This window comes from Taudactylus pleione, unplaced genomic scaffold (assembly GCF_031769625.1).
Source record: "Taudactylus pleione unplaced genomic scaffold, aTauple2 ptg000551l, whole genome shotgun sequence".
NCBI lineage: Eukaryota > Metazoa > Chordata > Amphibia > Anura > Myobatrachidae > Taudactylus > Taudactylus pleione.
The window spans coordinates 3640527-3657273 of NW_028284953.1; the positions used below are offsets into that span (position 1 = coordinate 3640527).

The following is a 16747-nucleotide window of genomic DNA, read 5'->3' on the forward strand; positions in this document are numbered from 1 at the left end:
GTGTCGATAATGCATGCAAGCGCCCAATAGCATGCGATCCCCATGGTTACCGCCAGGAGCACAGAACAAATTTAGATGCAGAGGTAATTTCAGCGGCTGCGTCTGGGTGGTAATAGGGGGTGGCTATCAGGACGCTTGTGTGCACCTCTATCAGGGTTTCATATATCGGTAGGATGGTTTAAGTTACACAATTTACCCTTATATCTAATGCTGGCCATACACGCTACAATTATCGGGACGATCGCCGCGATAATTGTAGCGTGTGGGGGGGTGACCGAGGGTTAAATATTGCTCGGACGGGCATGCTGGATTGTCCAGCATGCCCGTCCGATGCGATATTTAGCGGGTAAACTGTCGGCCGCATCGGGCAGTGTATGCCCAGCGCAGCCGACAGACAGACATTTCCTGTGTTCCTTCCTACGGAAGGAACAGGGAAATATCTCCGCCCCCGGGGGCGGAGCGCGGATGTCGGGCTATACACTGTGAGATTTCTCTCACAGTGTATGCCGGCGACTTCTGCGGCTGGCAGGCTGCCAGATAAAATGTCTGTCGGTCTGACAGGCATTTTACCTGGTAGTGTATGCCCAGCATAAATTATGACTATGTTGTCTTCCCTATGTTTCTATTACATACTAAAGATTCTTTTGTAGACCTGTTGTTAAATGCATACTGTACTGTATGTTGAAATATATATAGGCACTCCTGAGTTCATTAGTAGTCATACTAACATGATTATAATAATAATAATAATAATAATAATAATAAAAATCTTTTCATAATTTTTCCTTAGAAAATGGCAAACAGAGGTCTGGAGATTGGTTTTTCCCCATATTTCGGTGTTATACAATGCCTATAGCAGAAAAGGAAGTGTCAGCACAGGGGTTTTTCAAGAGAGGAGGGGGCCCGTGTACAGGCTCAGTGGGAGCTCCCTTCTCTCTCCAGCAGTCCCGTGGCGCAGCACTGGCAGTAGATTCTGGCTACTTGGCATGCGTGGGTCTCCGGTAAAATGGCTCCGGCAACGTTTTCCTGGGGACAGCAGTACTGCGCATGCGCGAGTCACCAGGAAAATTGCCACTGCCATTCTCCCAGTGATTTTTGCTAGGTAAGTATAAGACTATATGGGTGCAGGGTGTACGGTGGGGGTCCTCCTGGACCCAGGGGCCCGTGTGCACCGCATTATAGATACGCCCCTGTGTCAGCATAAAACCTAGTCATTTATTGCCACCATACTGTGAATAATGGTGCGTACACACTGGGCGATTAAAGTGGACGACTGAACGATAACGATATCGTTATCGTTCAGTCGTCCACTTTATCGTCCATTTTTAACACAAAAAAGATGAACGATGACGACGACGCGCGTTCCCGCGGGTCGTTCGTCATCCTCGTTCATCGGGCTGACATGCAGGCCAACCTGACGACCTCGTCAGGTTGCTGCATGTCAGGGAATGGGTGAGAGAGCCCGGCGCTGAACGATATCGCTAATGATATCGTTCAGCGGCTGTGCTCAATGTCATGAACGACATTGAGCACAGCCTGCCGGGGACACACTAGACGATATCGCTCAGGGAGCATATCGTCTAGTGTGTATGCACCTTAAGACGTTGGGCACTGCACCACTGGATGTTATCACTAATACTCCATGTTAATGATGTATTAAGTAAACAAGAAATACTGATAATCCCTCCAACGCTCTCTATCTGCTGCCTGAGGTAAATCTGTGACTCACTGACTAAGGAAACATCTGTATAAAAAGTGGAGGAAATTCCAGTAAACTAATAATATGTTCTGGTGCTATCAGCAATTTACCTTTCTATGGGGAAGAGTAAAGGAATTCTCTATGTCAGCGTTAGTGTGATGACTCCTCACATATTGCAGTCAGGGGATGGTGGGTGAGTGATGCCCACATGGAACACTACACGGAACACTAACTTGCTTTATAGAGATTCGATTCATACATGTTATTCACTAAATGAAAATTATATTCCAATGTTTTTGAAGTTTCTCCATTAAAAATAAAAATGTGACTTTTGATGGCGCTGTCATATATAAAGATATCTATATTGCTGTTATTAATAATGTAGTTGTATAAATGAATCTGTAGCGATCTTTGCACTTACATGCAATTCTGCAATGAGGTATAGCACATATGGGGCCTGGTTCAGAGACGCACGCCGGCGCGGCTACGTCTTTATGTTAATGCCGCCACTGATGAGACGCCCACGAGCAGCGGCGTTGATATTGTTGGTATGATACGTTGGTGCGTCTTTAGATGGATCATCAGTGCACCATTGTGGTCGCACCATGGAAGCTTACTCCAGCAGTACGGTAGGTGCCATACTCTCTCTCCGGACGCTCTGACAGAGCGCTTGCTCTGAATCAGGACCGGGCAGTTTTTTTTTCAGAACGGCCTCCTGGCCGCTCACATAGCTGTGGGTGACCACCCACAGCTTTAGCGAGCGGCCAGGAAGATGGTCGCGATAGTCAAGACCATCGCGACCATCGGTCTTGCGACGAGACCCTTGTGGTAGGGTCTCGTTTCCGCAAGCCCCTGAGAGATTTTGGCTCAAACAGAGCCAAAATCTCTCCCACTGACATCACTAGTGATGTCAGTGGAGCCGGCCCCAAACGGAGGCGTTCTCATGGGAACGCCTCCGTTTGGGCAGCCACTCCCCCGGCCCGCCCACCAAAGGGGGCATGCTGTCACTCAACATCGACAGCACGCTCCGTCGTGCGCATGCGCACTGGCCTACCATCGTCCCGGTTGCGAGCGCACAGCACTTGCGACCGGGTCTGAATCAGGTCCACTGTCTGTGTGAACATGGCATCCTGTGCCAGCACTAGTGCATCTTCAGTCGCAGTCACTGTTAGTGACACACCCAGATCACGGCCGCGTCTGCCTATCCAAACCCTTGTTACCTACCAGGAAGCGCCCACTAAAATTCCCAGCTCTTGCGTCCAAATTCTTTTTCTGTCTCCCAGCGGTAACCACTGGAACGCATGCGCAGAACTTCCAACATCAACCAACTGTGCGCATATCGGCAATGCACCGCTGATGTAGGCCCATGATGAGGTGTACCCATGGGGCTAGGAAATAACTCTGACTTTTAAGAGCATGCGCTGCCAGTATTATGTAACAGGACCCTTGCATATGTTTTTTTTTTTTGTTTACATTTGTCTTTTTAGTTCACTATTTTACTATAAAGGTGCAGAGATGGACCCTTGCCTAACATAAGGAACACACAACACAAGCTAGTGATCTAATAACAGCATAACTGTACTGCTTAATATGTACAATTAGAGAATATCATTTAGTCAAAGTGCAGCCATCTTAGGTCAGTTGGTTGCGTCCTATCACACATTTTACCAGCTGAGGGCAGATCTCAATCATGCTGGCAACAAACTCAAATTTATGTCAAGCAACTTCCGGTGTCCAAGTTTCTTCCCCACTGCATGGTTCTCTCACCTCATGGGGAAGATGTACTAAGCTGTAGAAAGTGATACATTTTAGAGCGATAAACTACCAGCCACTCAGCTCCTAACTGTCATGTTACAGGCTGTGGGCCTGATTCAGCAAGCAACGCATTTGCTAATACGCACGCAATCGGCTGACTGTTGCCTACTGTGCATGCCTATTGCGCGTGTGCGAACTGACCATTGCAATCAGGACTGCAATCGCAGTGACTACACAGACCCATCGCAGAGTGATGGGCAGGAAGTGCCGTTTGTGGGTGGTAAAGGGGGAGTGATCGGGCGTAAGCAGGCGTGCCATTGCGTTTAAATGGCGTTACAGGGGCGTGCATAAATTATCCACTGCGATGCCTTACGCAGCCTGATGGCGTGCGTGGAAGTTAGAAATTTCTGAGTAAGGTCAGGACTTGTGCAAGTGTGCGTGAGGCTGCAATGGTACTCGATTGTACCGATGGTTTCGCAGTCCTGCTAAACATTACGGATGTGTGCTAAGTAAAGTGGGCGTCCTTATGTAGTGCAGCAGCGGCATTGCGATCGCAATGGATTAGCATACTATCGCAGTTGAACTGCGTGTGTGATTGCTATTGCATTCGCAGTTGCGTTCCTTGCTGAATCAGGCCGTGTTTGAAAAATGACAGTTAGGAGCTGATTGGTTCATAGTTTATCACTCTCCAATTTATCACTTTCCAGAGCTTAGTACATCTGCCTCTGTACAAACTGCTGTAAACCAACGTTTTCTTTTTTTTGTAATGTGTTTAATGTCATTATGGGAGGTATATTTATTGGTGATCTCTGTGTACATGACCACTGTACCTTTGCATGGTCCTCCAAAGCAGTCTTTACCAACATTCTTGTCAACATTCCCATGGACACATTGATTTTTGGCAGTTGGATCAGACTGTGTTGTATATTGAAAACATCTTGTATATTTAGGATCCATCACCAACTAGATGTGACCACTTATCATGGATCTGTCATAATACATTTCTACAGAATTGCACAGTGATTCCCAAACTTTCTTTAATCACGAGGCCCTATAGTATCAGCATTATTTTCATGGCATCCCTAGGCGTAAAGTTTCTTATTGAGAAATGCAGCAAAAATGATTAATAAAGTAAAATGTGCTTACATGTCATCCTTAGGGTTAGGTATGTGGTAGGGAACAGGGTAGCACCTCTGTTTTCCCTTATTTATGATTGGTGGCATGGACCACAAATAATTTGATACGGTACTGGACTATAAACCAGGGGCACCCCTGCAAGTGCCTCGGGGCCCCCCCAGGGTGCCATCGATCGCAGTTTGGGAACCACTGGTATAGCATTATATACAGACGTTAAACACCATCACCAACATTTTTTGATGCAACCAATGAACATAATGGACTTGTTACTACAGTCTTTTGGGTCTATTTACTAAGCAGTGTTAGGAGACAGAGTGAAAAGTGATAAGGTGCCAGCCAATCAGCTCCCAACTGTCATTTTTCCTGTGAGATGGCAGTTAGGAGCTGATTGGCTGGCACCTTATCACTTTTCACTCTGTCACCTAACACTGCTTAGTAAATAGACCCCTCATCATCTTGAAGAACTTTGATCCGGCAGATGCACCAATAAGACTCTCCGAAATTCCCCTTCTTCAGTCACATTAGCAGAGTGTGTCAGGTAATGTTGACATTCACAATATCGACTCTGACAAAATGCAAATATGTTCAATATGTTGACATTAGGAATGTCGTCAGTGAGCGTGTCGACACTAATTTTTTCCTAACCATAATTGTATCACTATTGCAGCCTAACCCTAATTATAGCTTAACCCTAACCCTAATTGCAGCCTAACCTTAACCCTAATTACAGCCTAACATTAACCCTAATTCATGTGTCTACATTTTGAACATGTCAACATATTCAATGTCGACAGCCTGACCATGTCGAAACTGTGGTGTCAACATTTTGAATGTCGATATGCTGACTACATCCCTATTAACATGACTGTAAAAAATAATAAAAAGCCTTTATATCCCCTATAAGTGTTATTCTGTAGACCAATGGTTCGCTAACTTGGTCCTCAGGACCCCACACAGGTCACATTTTCCAGGTCACCCAGCACGTGCACAGGTGTACTCATTACTCACTGACACATTTTAAAAGATCCACAGGTGTAGATAATTATTTCACTTGCGATTCTGTGAGGAGACCTGGAAAACATGCACTGTTTGGGGACCTGAGGACCGAGTTTGAGAACCTGTGCTGTAGACAATGAGAAATAGAGTTATGAAATTTGGGGACTAAGCCCATTTTTCATGCTCCTGGGTGCGGTGACATAAACAAACTAACCTAATAATCTGTTCCCTGAAACAAATCTGTGACTCAATCAGGGCCGGATAAACGGGGGAGCGACAGGGGCAGTCGTCCCTGGGCCCCCACAAGTGAAGGGCCCTCACACCCATCGGGGTTAAAGTGAACCTGAGGAGACGGAAGCAGTTCCGCCTCCTCCGGCCAACCTAACCCCGACGCCGCAGGGAGGCACCATTTGCCAGGCGCCCGCTGAGATTGTAACCAGTGGGCACCTGGCTCCCTCCATGCAATGGCAGCCGGAGACTGGAGCTCAGTCGTGAGCTCCAGCCTCCGGCTCACACAGTGCACTATGGGAGAGACATCATGACGTCTCTCCCGTTGTGCAGAGGAGCAGCCGAGCGGACTTGACGTGGATGGCAGCGGACGCGGGAGCGGGGCTTGAGGTAAGTATTATTTTTATTTTGTGCAAGCGGCTCTTCTACTGGGGGCATTACTCGGGGGCGGCATTACTAGGGGGGCATTATTCGTGGGGGCATTTACTCGGGGCATTACTTTTGGGGGCTCTACTCTTGGGGGCTCTACTACTTGAAGGGCGCGCATTACTATTGGGGCACTACCACAGGGGCATTACTCCTGGGGGGCATTTATACAGAGGGTACTACTACAGGGGGCATTACTACTGGTACCACTACCACAGAGGGCATGACTCTTGGGGGCATTACTACAGGGGGCATAACTACAGGAGTATTGCTACTGAGGGAATTTATACAGGGGGCATTACTACTAGGGCATTACTATTGGGCACACATGGGGCATGACTACTGGGGGCATGAATACTGGGGAGCATTACTATTGGGGGCACAACTACAGGGGTATTACTACTGGGGGAATTTATACAGGAGGCATGACTACTGGGGGCACTACTAATGGGAGTATTGCATAGGAGGCACTGCATAAGGGGCACCACTCCTGGGGGCACTGCATAAAGGGCACCACTACTGTGGGCTCTGCATACATGGCACTACCACTATGGGCACTGACACTACTGGGGTCCCCATTGCGCATACCCCTGGTTTACCACATTTAATAGGGGCCACCACATGTTTGTTGCTCAGGGGCCTCCACACACCTTAATCCAGCCCTGGACTCAATTACAGAGAAAACATCTAAAGGGGAAGATCCAGTAAAGTGGAATAATATAAGTGGCCGTGTCAGCAAATTCCCTTTGTAACGGGATGTGTAAAGTCATTCCACATAATCCAGCATTAGTGTTATGACTCCTCACATAGATGTACTAAGCTCTGGAAAGTGATATATTGGAGAGTTATAAACTACCAGCCAGTCAGCTCCTAACTGTCATGTTACAGGCTGTGTTTGAAAAATGATAGGTGCTGACTGGTGGGTAGTTTATCACTCTCCAGAGTTTAGTACATCTGCCCCTATTAGATGGATGATGTCTTTATAAAGGCTCACTACATTGATAAATAATGTGCCCTACACATGTAACCTTTTCTATTTGTACATCTTATTCAGAAAAATAATGTATACTCTGCTATGTATTTGGATAAGCATCACTAATGCGGTACCATTTGTTATGTTTTACTAAAAATGCAACTTTCTTTAATGCTAATTTATTGTTATATATATAGGAAGATCTAAATCTGGGTCTCAATCAGACCCGCTCGCGAGCGCTGTACGCTCGCAAGCGGGTTGATGTTGCCCAAATGCGCATGCGCACGAGGGAGGCGCCTCCGTTGTGTGCATGTGCGAGACCCGAATAACGACGGGGTAGCCGTCGTTATGGGTCTCGCACCAAAGGGGGCGTGCTGTCGATGGTGAGTGACAGCACGCCCCCTTTGGTGGGCGTGCTGGGGGCGTAGCTGCCCAGACGGAGGCGTTCCCATGGGAACGCCTACCGTCTGGGTCCGGCCCCACTGACATCACTAGTGATGTCAGTGGGAGTGATTTTGGCTCTGATAGAGCCAAAATCACTCTAAGGCTTGCGGTCACCGAGACCCTACCGCAGGGTCTCGTCGCAAGCCCGATGGTCGCGAAGGTCTTTTCCATCGCGACCATCATCATGGACGCTCGCATAAGCTGTGGGTGGTAACCCACAGCTATGCGAGCGTCCAAAAGGCCGGTTCACAAAAAAAAAAAAACACGCCCTGATTCAGAGCGGGCACTCGTTCAGAGCGTCCGGCTCTGAATCAGGTCCTCTGTCTTTTTCCATAACCTTCTGAATCATGATGTTAGTCAGACTCTATTAGCTAAGGGTATTATGTTATTCTTGCGTCGTCTTTACGTTAAAATATTAAAATAACTTTAGCTAGATTACAGTTAGATGCAATGTGCAGTGCAGTGGTGTATCTATAATGGGTGCAGGGTGTGCGGTGTCTACTGATCTGAAGCAGCATCTGCAGACGCTGCACTCGGATCCCAGATACATGCTGGTGTCTATTCCTACAGACACCTCCTCACTAGTGTATCTATAATCTATAATGGGTGCAGGGTGTGCGGAGCACGCGGGCCCCTGGGTCCAGGGAGGACCACACCACACACCCTCACCTCTCCGGGCTCCCGAGTCGGATGTAGCAGTACTGTACAAATCACCAGAAAATGGCACAGCGTCCATTTTCACAGCGTTTTGCGCATGAACAGTAAGTAAATAGATGGGAAAATTGCTGCCGCACCCTTTCCCCTAGAGTCTACTAGTGGCCAGAATCTACTGCTGTGTTGACTACACTGCATAGTTGCCGACATTCAGCTCCCTCCTACCGGGAGGGAGCTGAATGCCTGCACACAACAGGGGGCGTGGCCCGGCACTGACTCCACATGGGGGTGGGGCCAGGGGCGTGACCTCGTATTCGCGTCATCGTGGCCCCACCCCCTCTTCACAGTGCCGGAAAAAAAGGCATTGTGAAGCGGTGGGCGGAGCCACGATGACGTGATTTAGCGCGAATCGCGTAATTGAGCCCCCCGCTGCGGGGGTTTCTAGCTGTAGTCGGGGAGGGGGTGCAGGCGGCAGCCGGGAGGCTTGCCTGCCTTTCCGGGGGGTCGGGAGCGGCACCCGATATTTGGGAGGCTCCCGACCAAATCGGGATGGTAGGCAAGCCTGGTACATTGCGGGCTGCTGGGGTGAGAGGAGGGGGCCCCGGATGGAGATTGCACACAGGCCTCCTCTCTTAATACGCCCCTGTACCTTGAAGAATTGATGCTGTTTTAAAGGCGAAGTGTGGTCACACGAAATATTAATTTTATTTAGATTTCTCTTCTGTTCTTTCACTTTGCATTTTGTTAATTGATAAAAATAACACACCTGGGGGGCATGGCTTAACTAGGCATGGAGTAAGACGCAGGTCCCTTTGCTCTCCAGCCTAGTGATCCTGATTAGCTTATCCTGTGCCACAGAGAACTCTTAATTGGTTGTGGTTTGCTGCCTCCGGAGTTCTACGTACCTTTGACGGGATCTCCGGCTGGCTGTTGGTCCGGTGCCCCTTCTCCTGCTGAGTGCTGTGCTCCGGTCTCCGGCCTGTGTGGGACGCCGCGGCGCCATCTTGGGTTCGGCTTCCGGTGGGGAGACTGTCTCCTCTGGTCTCCAGTGGCTCCTCTGACCCCCCGGGGGCGGCGGTTACCTGGCGCTCGGCTATCTGGAGGTCCTGTGTCCTTCCTCACGGGAGTGCTGGGCTCTTACCTCCGGCTTCTGTGAGACGCCGCAGTGCCATCTTGCTCCTGGCCTCCTGCTGCGCGTCTGTTTCCTCTGACCTTCTGCGGCTTCATAGACCCTTGGGAGTAGCAGGTGTCTGGGGGTGCTCCTCTCTGGCTCCCCAGGAAGTGCTCCTGATCCTCCTTGCTGGATGCGATGTCCTTAGCCCCTGGAAGGCTGTGTGGTGGTGAGGCGACGCCATTTTGAGTCTCTTGGATACTTAAGCTGCAGATGTGAAGCCTGTTGGTTTGTGCATGAGACACACAGCTACATTTTCTCATTATGATTTCTCCTAATACCCTGCCCTGTGGGCGCTGATTGATACTTACCATACCTGCACTGTGGGCGCTGATTGATACTTACCATACGTGCACTGTGGGCGCTGATTGATACTTACCATACCTGCACTGTGGGCGCTGATTGATACTTACCATACCTGCACTGTGGGCGCTGATTGATACTTACCATCTGTGTGTATCATGGATAAATTCCTTCAGGCTATTGCCAGTTCAGGACAGAGGTTGGAGCGGCTCAGGTGCTGATATTACATGCTGAATTATCCTCCTTGCGACCAGTTATATCTCCAGTGTGCGTTCAGGGGGCTGTCACTGAGAGCTCTACTTCCATCTTCCTGGACTGCAGTAGTAATCCTGTTGATGTCCGGCTGACTCTTATGGAATCTCGGAAGGTGGCATATCCGGAATCCAGGGCCGTCTTCGTACAATGTGTTGTTCTGAGTTTATTTTCTCCTCAAATTGATGTTGGCCGAGTCTATTATATACCTCCGTGGTTCTATTGTTGAGCGTTAACAGATGCTATAGTTTGCCTTAATGTGACTTGGGAGACTATATTAATATGGGCCTGTTCTTGGGGCTCTGGCTGGGACGACCCTCCTTGAATTACTTTTTTTATATTTGCTCTTGTTTTTGCATTTTATCATGATTTAAGTGCATTTATTATATTGTCTTCATATGTATTCTTCTCATTTATATTTGCATGGTTGTTTTAACTGCACTGTGAACTTCTATCTGTATGTTTTTGTATTCCTATTATATCCTGTATTGCACCCCCCAGGGTATGATTCTGCTTGTTTAGGTTTAGGATCTGGTAAGGGTCTAATTTTCGGGAGTTTTCTAGTGGCCATTTTCATCCTTGGCTGGATGCACCATTGCTTTAAAGCACACGGGAATAGTTGCCCCTTAGTTCTTTAGGAATTTGGAGAAGGGGAGGGGGGTTGTTTGGGGATCCAGATATGCTGTGAGTTGGGGTTATGGTAATATAGGGTGGGGGGATAGGGGGGTGGGTATTTCTCACTACTTACTGTAGTTTACATTTTGGAGACAATGTCTAATGTACAGTGCATCCGGAAAGTATTCACAATGCTTCACTTTTTCCACATTTTGTTATGTTACAGCCTTATTCCAAAATGGAATAAATTAATTTTTTTCCTCAAAATTCTACACACAATACCCCATAATGACAACGTGTACTGAGGGGAAAGTCTACTTATCACCATCTGGTACATAGGCCATTATATGTGTATGGGAATGTGGTGCTGATAGCTCAGGTACTGAAGGGAAAGTCTACTTATCACCATCTGGTACATAGGCCATTATATGTGGTGCATGGGAATGTAGTGCTGACAGCTCACGTACTGAGGGGAAAGGATACTTATCACTATCTGGTACATAGGCCATTATATGTGTATGGGAATGTAGTGCTGATAGCTCAGATACTGAGGGGAAAGGCTACTTATCACCATCTGGTACAGAGGCCCATTATATGTGTATGTGAACTTAGTGCCGATAGCTCAGGTACTGAGGGGAAAGGTTACTTATCACTATCTGGCACAGAGGCCATTATATGTGTATGGGAAAGTAGTGCCGATAGCTCAGGTACTGAGGGGAAAGGCTACTTATCACCATCTGGTACAGAGGCCATTATATGTGTATGGGAATGTAGTGCTGATAGCTCAGGTACTGAGGGGAAAGTCTACTTATCACCATCTGGTACAGAGGCCATTATATGTGTATGGGAATGTAGTGCTGATAGCTCAGGTACTGAGGGGAAAGTCTACTTATCACCATCTGGTACAGAGGCCCATTATATGTGTATGGGAATGTAGTGCTGATAACTCAGGTACTGAGGGGAAAGGCTACTTATCACCATCTGGTACATAGGCCATTATATGTGTATGGTAATGTAGTGCTGGCAGCTCAGATACTGAGGGGAAAAGCTACTTATCACCATCTGGTACAGAGGCCATTATATGTGTATGGGAATGTAGTGCCGATAGCTCAGGTACTGAGGGGAAAGGCTACTTATCACCATCTGGTACATAGGCCATTATATGTGTATAGGAATCTGGTGCTGACAGCTCAGGTACTGAGGGGAAAGGCTACTTATCACCATCTGGTACAGAGGCCCATTATATGTGTATGGGAATGTAGTGCTATTAGCTCAGGTACTGAGGGGAAAGACTACTTATCACTATCTGGAGATGGAGATAAGTTTGTTAAAAAAAGAAATACATTTCTTTTCTCCAGTTTATATAAATATCTCCAGGAGAAAACCCTCATTAGATTCTGTGGGGGAGGCAGTGCTCTCAGAAAACAATGAGAAGTCTGTGACATCAGTGATTTCTCCATACTTTTCACTGCACTTAAATATGGAGAAAACATAAATATCACATTTTCCAGCAATTATGCTGAAAAAAATGAGATAATTATGTTTATTAAATAGCCCCTAATTCCAGACACCCTTCTAGCCAGATGCAGGTGCCGTGGGAGAGTGGCAGTGCCACCCACAGAGCTCTACGCGCTGTGCGGTGTCACTGCTTGCACACCCCTAGTTATGGCCCTGGAATGTACATATAGTTGTATTATATATCTGTCTGCAGATCATTTGCATTCTGTTCTCACCGGGCATCAGGAGATGTGCTCACATTACGTACATCTCAGATCAGGCCCGTTATTTATCAGGCAACAATGTGAGGATGAAATGGAACTAATATTCATGGGAAGTAACCTACCAATTCATGAGGAAGCAGTGACCGGGCAAGAATGACACTATATAAACTGTTTCATAACATAAAAACATGTTTTTATCTCATTCATTTCCTCCCGATTCAGCAATTCAGCGCATAAGCATGAAATGTAAGTCATCACTTCATCCCTAAACATGGACTCAGATGGGGCTGCAAGCCGTTACAGTGATTTCAAGTACTCAGGTAACAAAAGTAAATATTCATCTCTTTTATATATGTACACACTGATGTTTTTCAGCAGGAACTCAGGTCCTGAACCTCTAATTAACTATGACATAATGTCCAGGGCTAAAATGTATATTCCATAGTATAAGTTTCAATACAAAGTCCCTTTTGAGTGCCTTCTTCTCTAAATAATATCTATCTATATATGTATATATATATATATATATATATATATATATATTATGAGGAATCGGTATGAATCAAATCCTGACAGCAGCTGGCCGAAATGGCTGTAAATCTCGATCGTCCCAAGGTAAGTATTTACTAACCTAACCTCCCCCCCTAACCCTCCTTAAGGGTGCCTAACCCTAACCTTCCCCCCAGTGCCTAACCCTAATCCCCCCTCTAAGTGCCTAAACCTAACCCCCCCTTCCCCGCCGCCTAAACCTAAGTCCCCTGGGGGGGGGTGCCTAACCCTAAGTCCCCCCCACCAGGAGCCCTAAACCTAACTCTCTCCCTCGGCGCCCGGCATCACTTCGATCGGGATGCCAGGCGCCGGTCTCCCGGAGTCGGTAAAATGACAGGCGTCTACATTTAGACGCCTGTCATTTAACCCTCGCCGGGATAAAGCAGTCGGGAAGCCGGCTGTCGGGATTACATCCGCTGGCTTCCCGACTGCATACGGTATATAATACATATATATATGTGTGTGTGTGTGTGTGTGTTTTTCTATAGCACCACCCACAGTAACTGAAAATATTTTTCCAGAAAAATAACCCTGTTTGTACATATGTTCAACAAGCAGAAGGAAATATCTGTTACCTAGATGGGCAATCTGGTGTCAGTTGTAGTCACAGTACAGGTTTGGCATGAATATATATATATATATATATATATATATATATATATATATATATATTATATACAAAGAGACCCTGCTGTGATCACTACTGCATAAATGTGCCAATGTGTGAGTATATATTTTGCTATTATTAGTTCTTATTTACATTATCTGTAGCATATTTGCTGCCAGATGTAGTCCTGCAATGGGCTATCTCCTAGGTATTCCAAAGGAAGCATGCAAATGGGGTAGATGGCACTAAAATATGCTTTTTGATTAGTAATGTTTTATTTATTTTAATCACTTGTGTGTCATAAACATAACAATTTACTGCCTTGTACTTGTACGCTGTGTATCAGATTCTATACAGTATCGTGTTGAGTTTAGAGACCTTTGTAGTCTGGATGGTTTGTAATTTAGATATTTTCAGCTACAGTAAGCAATGAAGGGAATCACTTGGACTCTACATTCCTCTGCTTCTAGCAGTAGATAACACAATACATTGTAAGCTTGTGACCATAGGGCCTTATTCTGATGGGGACAGTATTGCACACCCGCTGGGAAACGGCTATGAAATACTGTAACATTAAGGGCCGTATTCAACTGGCGGCGAAAAGCCGTTTTTAGTGAAAAAGTTTCGCCGGTGACGTAATTTTGCCAGCGGAAACTCATCCCTGTATTCAATTGTGGCGACTTTTCGCCGGTGCGAAAACGCAATGCAACGTAATAGGCGAAAAAGATTTGCCTATGAATAGCTGTCAGAAAAAAGTGCAGAATTGTGGTTTTTGGGTGCAAAGGTGGGGAAACCACCCTGCACCCTTAGGACAGGTCCCCAAAGGTAAACTGCGTAAAAAAAAATCCTAAAAAAAATAAAAGAACACCCCAAAAAATGACTTTGGAAAAGGGGGCAAAAAAGTTGGGGTACAAACTTAAAAACTAGCAAAATAGACTTTGTGGGGGGGAGGTCTGCAAGTATGGGGGAGGTTTTTTTTATTGCAGGTGCTTGCTGAAGGTGTGTTTTTTAAAACTTCAGATTTTTAACCATGCTTGCACCCATTTTCATGTACCCCAAATTTGCTGGGACTAGTTATTTTTGCAAAAAAACTGCTAAATGCTCTTCTTTACTACTTGTGCAAAGACGCTATATAGAGGCAATTGAAAGCACTAAAGTATCCCAAATAGCTCCAGGGGGGCTAATCGGGGGCATCTACATTAATCCCCAATGTTAGTGCATCTTTTGGGGGGTGTCAGGATGATTTCCCCAATTCTGACAGCACTTTTCGCCTGTTTGAGTTTTGTCGCGTCTTTCGGAATTGAGTTCGGCGAATAGCGGGGGGGCGCCTGATAAGTTTCCGCGGCCAAAACACGCGATGTAGGCGAAAAGTGCAGCAGGCGGAAATGTATCATGGGTGCGAAACTAATTGAATACGGCCCATAATGCTCAATAATTAAATCTATCAAAGAGATTTTACTCCATAGTTACCTAGCAGCCAACTCCATGGGATCCAGAGAGCATTGATCCCCATGAGGGTGTCTGGAAGCCACTTCTGCCGATGCAAAGAAGACTATCCTGCCCTGCTATGCTGGGCATCCTTTATCTCCCCTCGCCCTTCCTTTAGGTAGGGGGTGAGGGGGCTAGAGCTACAGTATGGATTGATAGCACTAATTTGGTACTGGACTTATTCCTGGTTAAATTAATCTTGGTGTAGTTTTTGCCATGGATATTCTGATACAACAGGAGACCCAGCATCCTGACAGCAGGTAATGAGATTCATATTCACGTACGACAAACCTGAGTGGCATATAATTGATGAGCTGCCTGTTATATGTTCTATATTATGTATATAGAGATGTCCTCATTTTGTGTACCTGAGATAAACACATTCACACAATTCTACAAGCACTGATTATGCTTTTACAGTGTAATGGCATAGCCACCTTTACCATGGGCGGTTTAAGAGAGAATGGGGCCCTTTTGGAGCCTCCCTGCTGGCCCCCTCTTGAACGGAGGCTGCAGACTTTGTGCCAGAGTCTACTGCACATGTCCAAGTCTCCGGGAACATGGCGCTCGCCACTGCACCATTTTCTCAGTGGTTTCAGTCTGCAACACTGACTGACGCGGGACTCCGGAGAGGTATTATATGGGTGCAGGGTGTGTGGTGTGGGCCCGTGCTACTCTCCAGCTCTGCAACTTCCAACATAGATGGCAGTGCTACAAGTCACAGCAGACCAGACTGTCCGGGCATGCTGGAACTTGTAGTTCAACAGCAGTTTGTGAAACTTAGATTGCTTAACCTAGTTGTAATGTTTTAAAGTTGCGTATATTGTATAGCTGATATTTGACTATAACCCCATTGTGTCTTCTCATTTCAGCCAGCGGTTGGTATTATTATTACAGAAAAAAGCCTGAATGGATTACCTACGGCCTGCTGGTGTTATTGTATGTACTGATCCTCGCCCTGTACATAACTGTCTTCACTAGATGTAAGATTTATTATTATCACACCTAATTGATTCTTGTATTGCTTATGTATATCTCAGAGGGTTGGGATTTTGGCTAGGATGGAAGAACCACAAAGTCAAATGATTTATTACCAGTAGAGGGTGCTATCACTGATGGGTGCCATGATCTGTGACCCAGCTAAAGGAGCCTATTTATAAATTAATATTTGAGGGATATTCCCTGAAACCACCTGTTTTCGGAGGGTACCCAAAAATACTAAGTATCGCCTGAATGTATGCACAGGGGACCACAGCAAATACCAGAGATATTCCTATTCAACCACAGGAGCAGCCCTCATAGGCTTCTTTATTGCCGAATTTACCAACCTCCAGTTTGGTGAATGGCGTCAGCCTATGGGCTACACTCTGCAGCACTTACGTGGAGAGGGAAGGCCATCAACACATGCATGGTCAGCAGAACGCGGATTGGGGTCGTGTGAAAGAAATGAAGTAATTGTATTAGTGATCCCTTCACTTCTAACACATGGCAGGGTGGGCTCCTGTCGGTCTAGAACCCGTAATTATGGATCAGCCCTGTAGACTTATCAATGCCCACCAATGAATACACAGTGAGGCTGATGTAGAGGTGTATTTGCACTGCACATGTGCTAAACATGGGTGTGCGCCCGTTCAGACTATGCAGAGCATTAGCAGCTTGATCACAACTACACCTATGTCCATAGAGGTGTAACTGAGACTCCCCTGAGCGTTCTCACATAGACAGAGCT

General features: G+C 46.4%; 1 protein-coding gene across 1 annotated transcript in view; it reads left to right on the plus strand.

The window, feature by feature from the left end:
* Window positions 1–16747, plus strand: part of LOC148483131 (hepatic lectin-like) — a 41253-nt gene that overhangs the window by 555 nt on the left and 23951 nt on the right. Inside the window, exons 2-3 of the mRNA XM_088452506.1 lie at window positions 12597–12694; window positions 15891–16001. Of these exons, the coding sequence (XP_088308632.1) occupies window positions 12646–12694; window positions 15891–16001 (160 nt within the window). The 5' untranslated portion in view covers window positions 12597–12645. The remainder of the gene's footprint in view (window positions 1–12596; window positions 12695–15890; window positions 16002–16747) is intronic.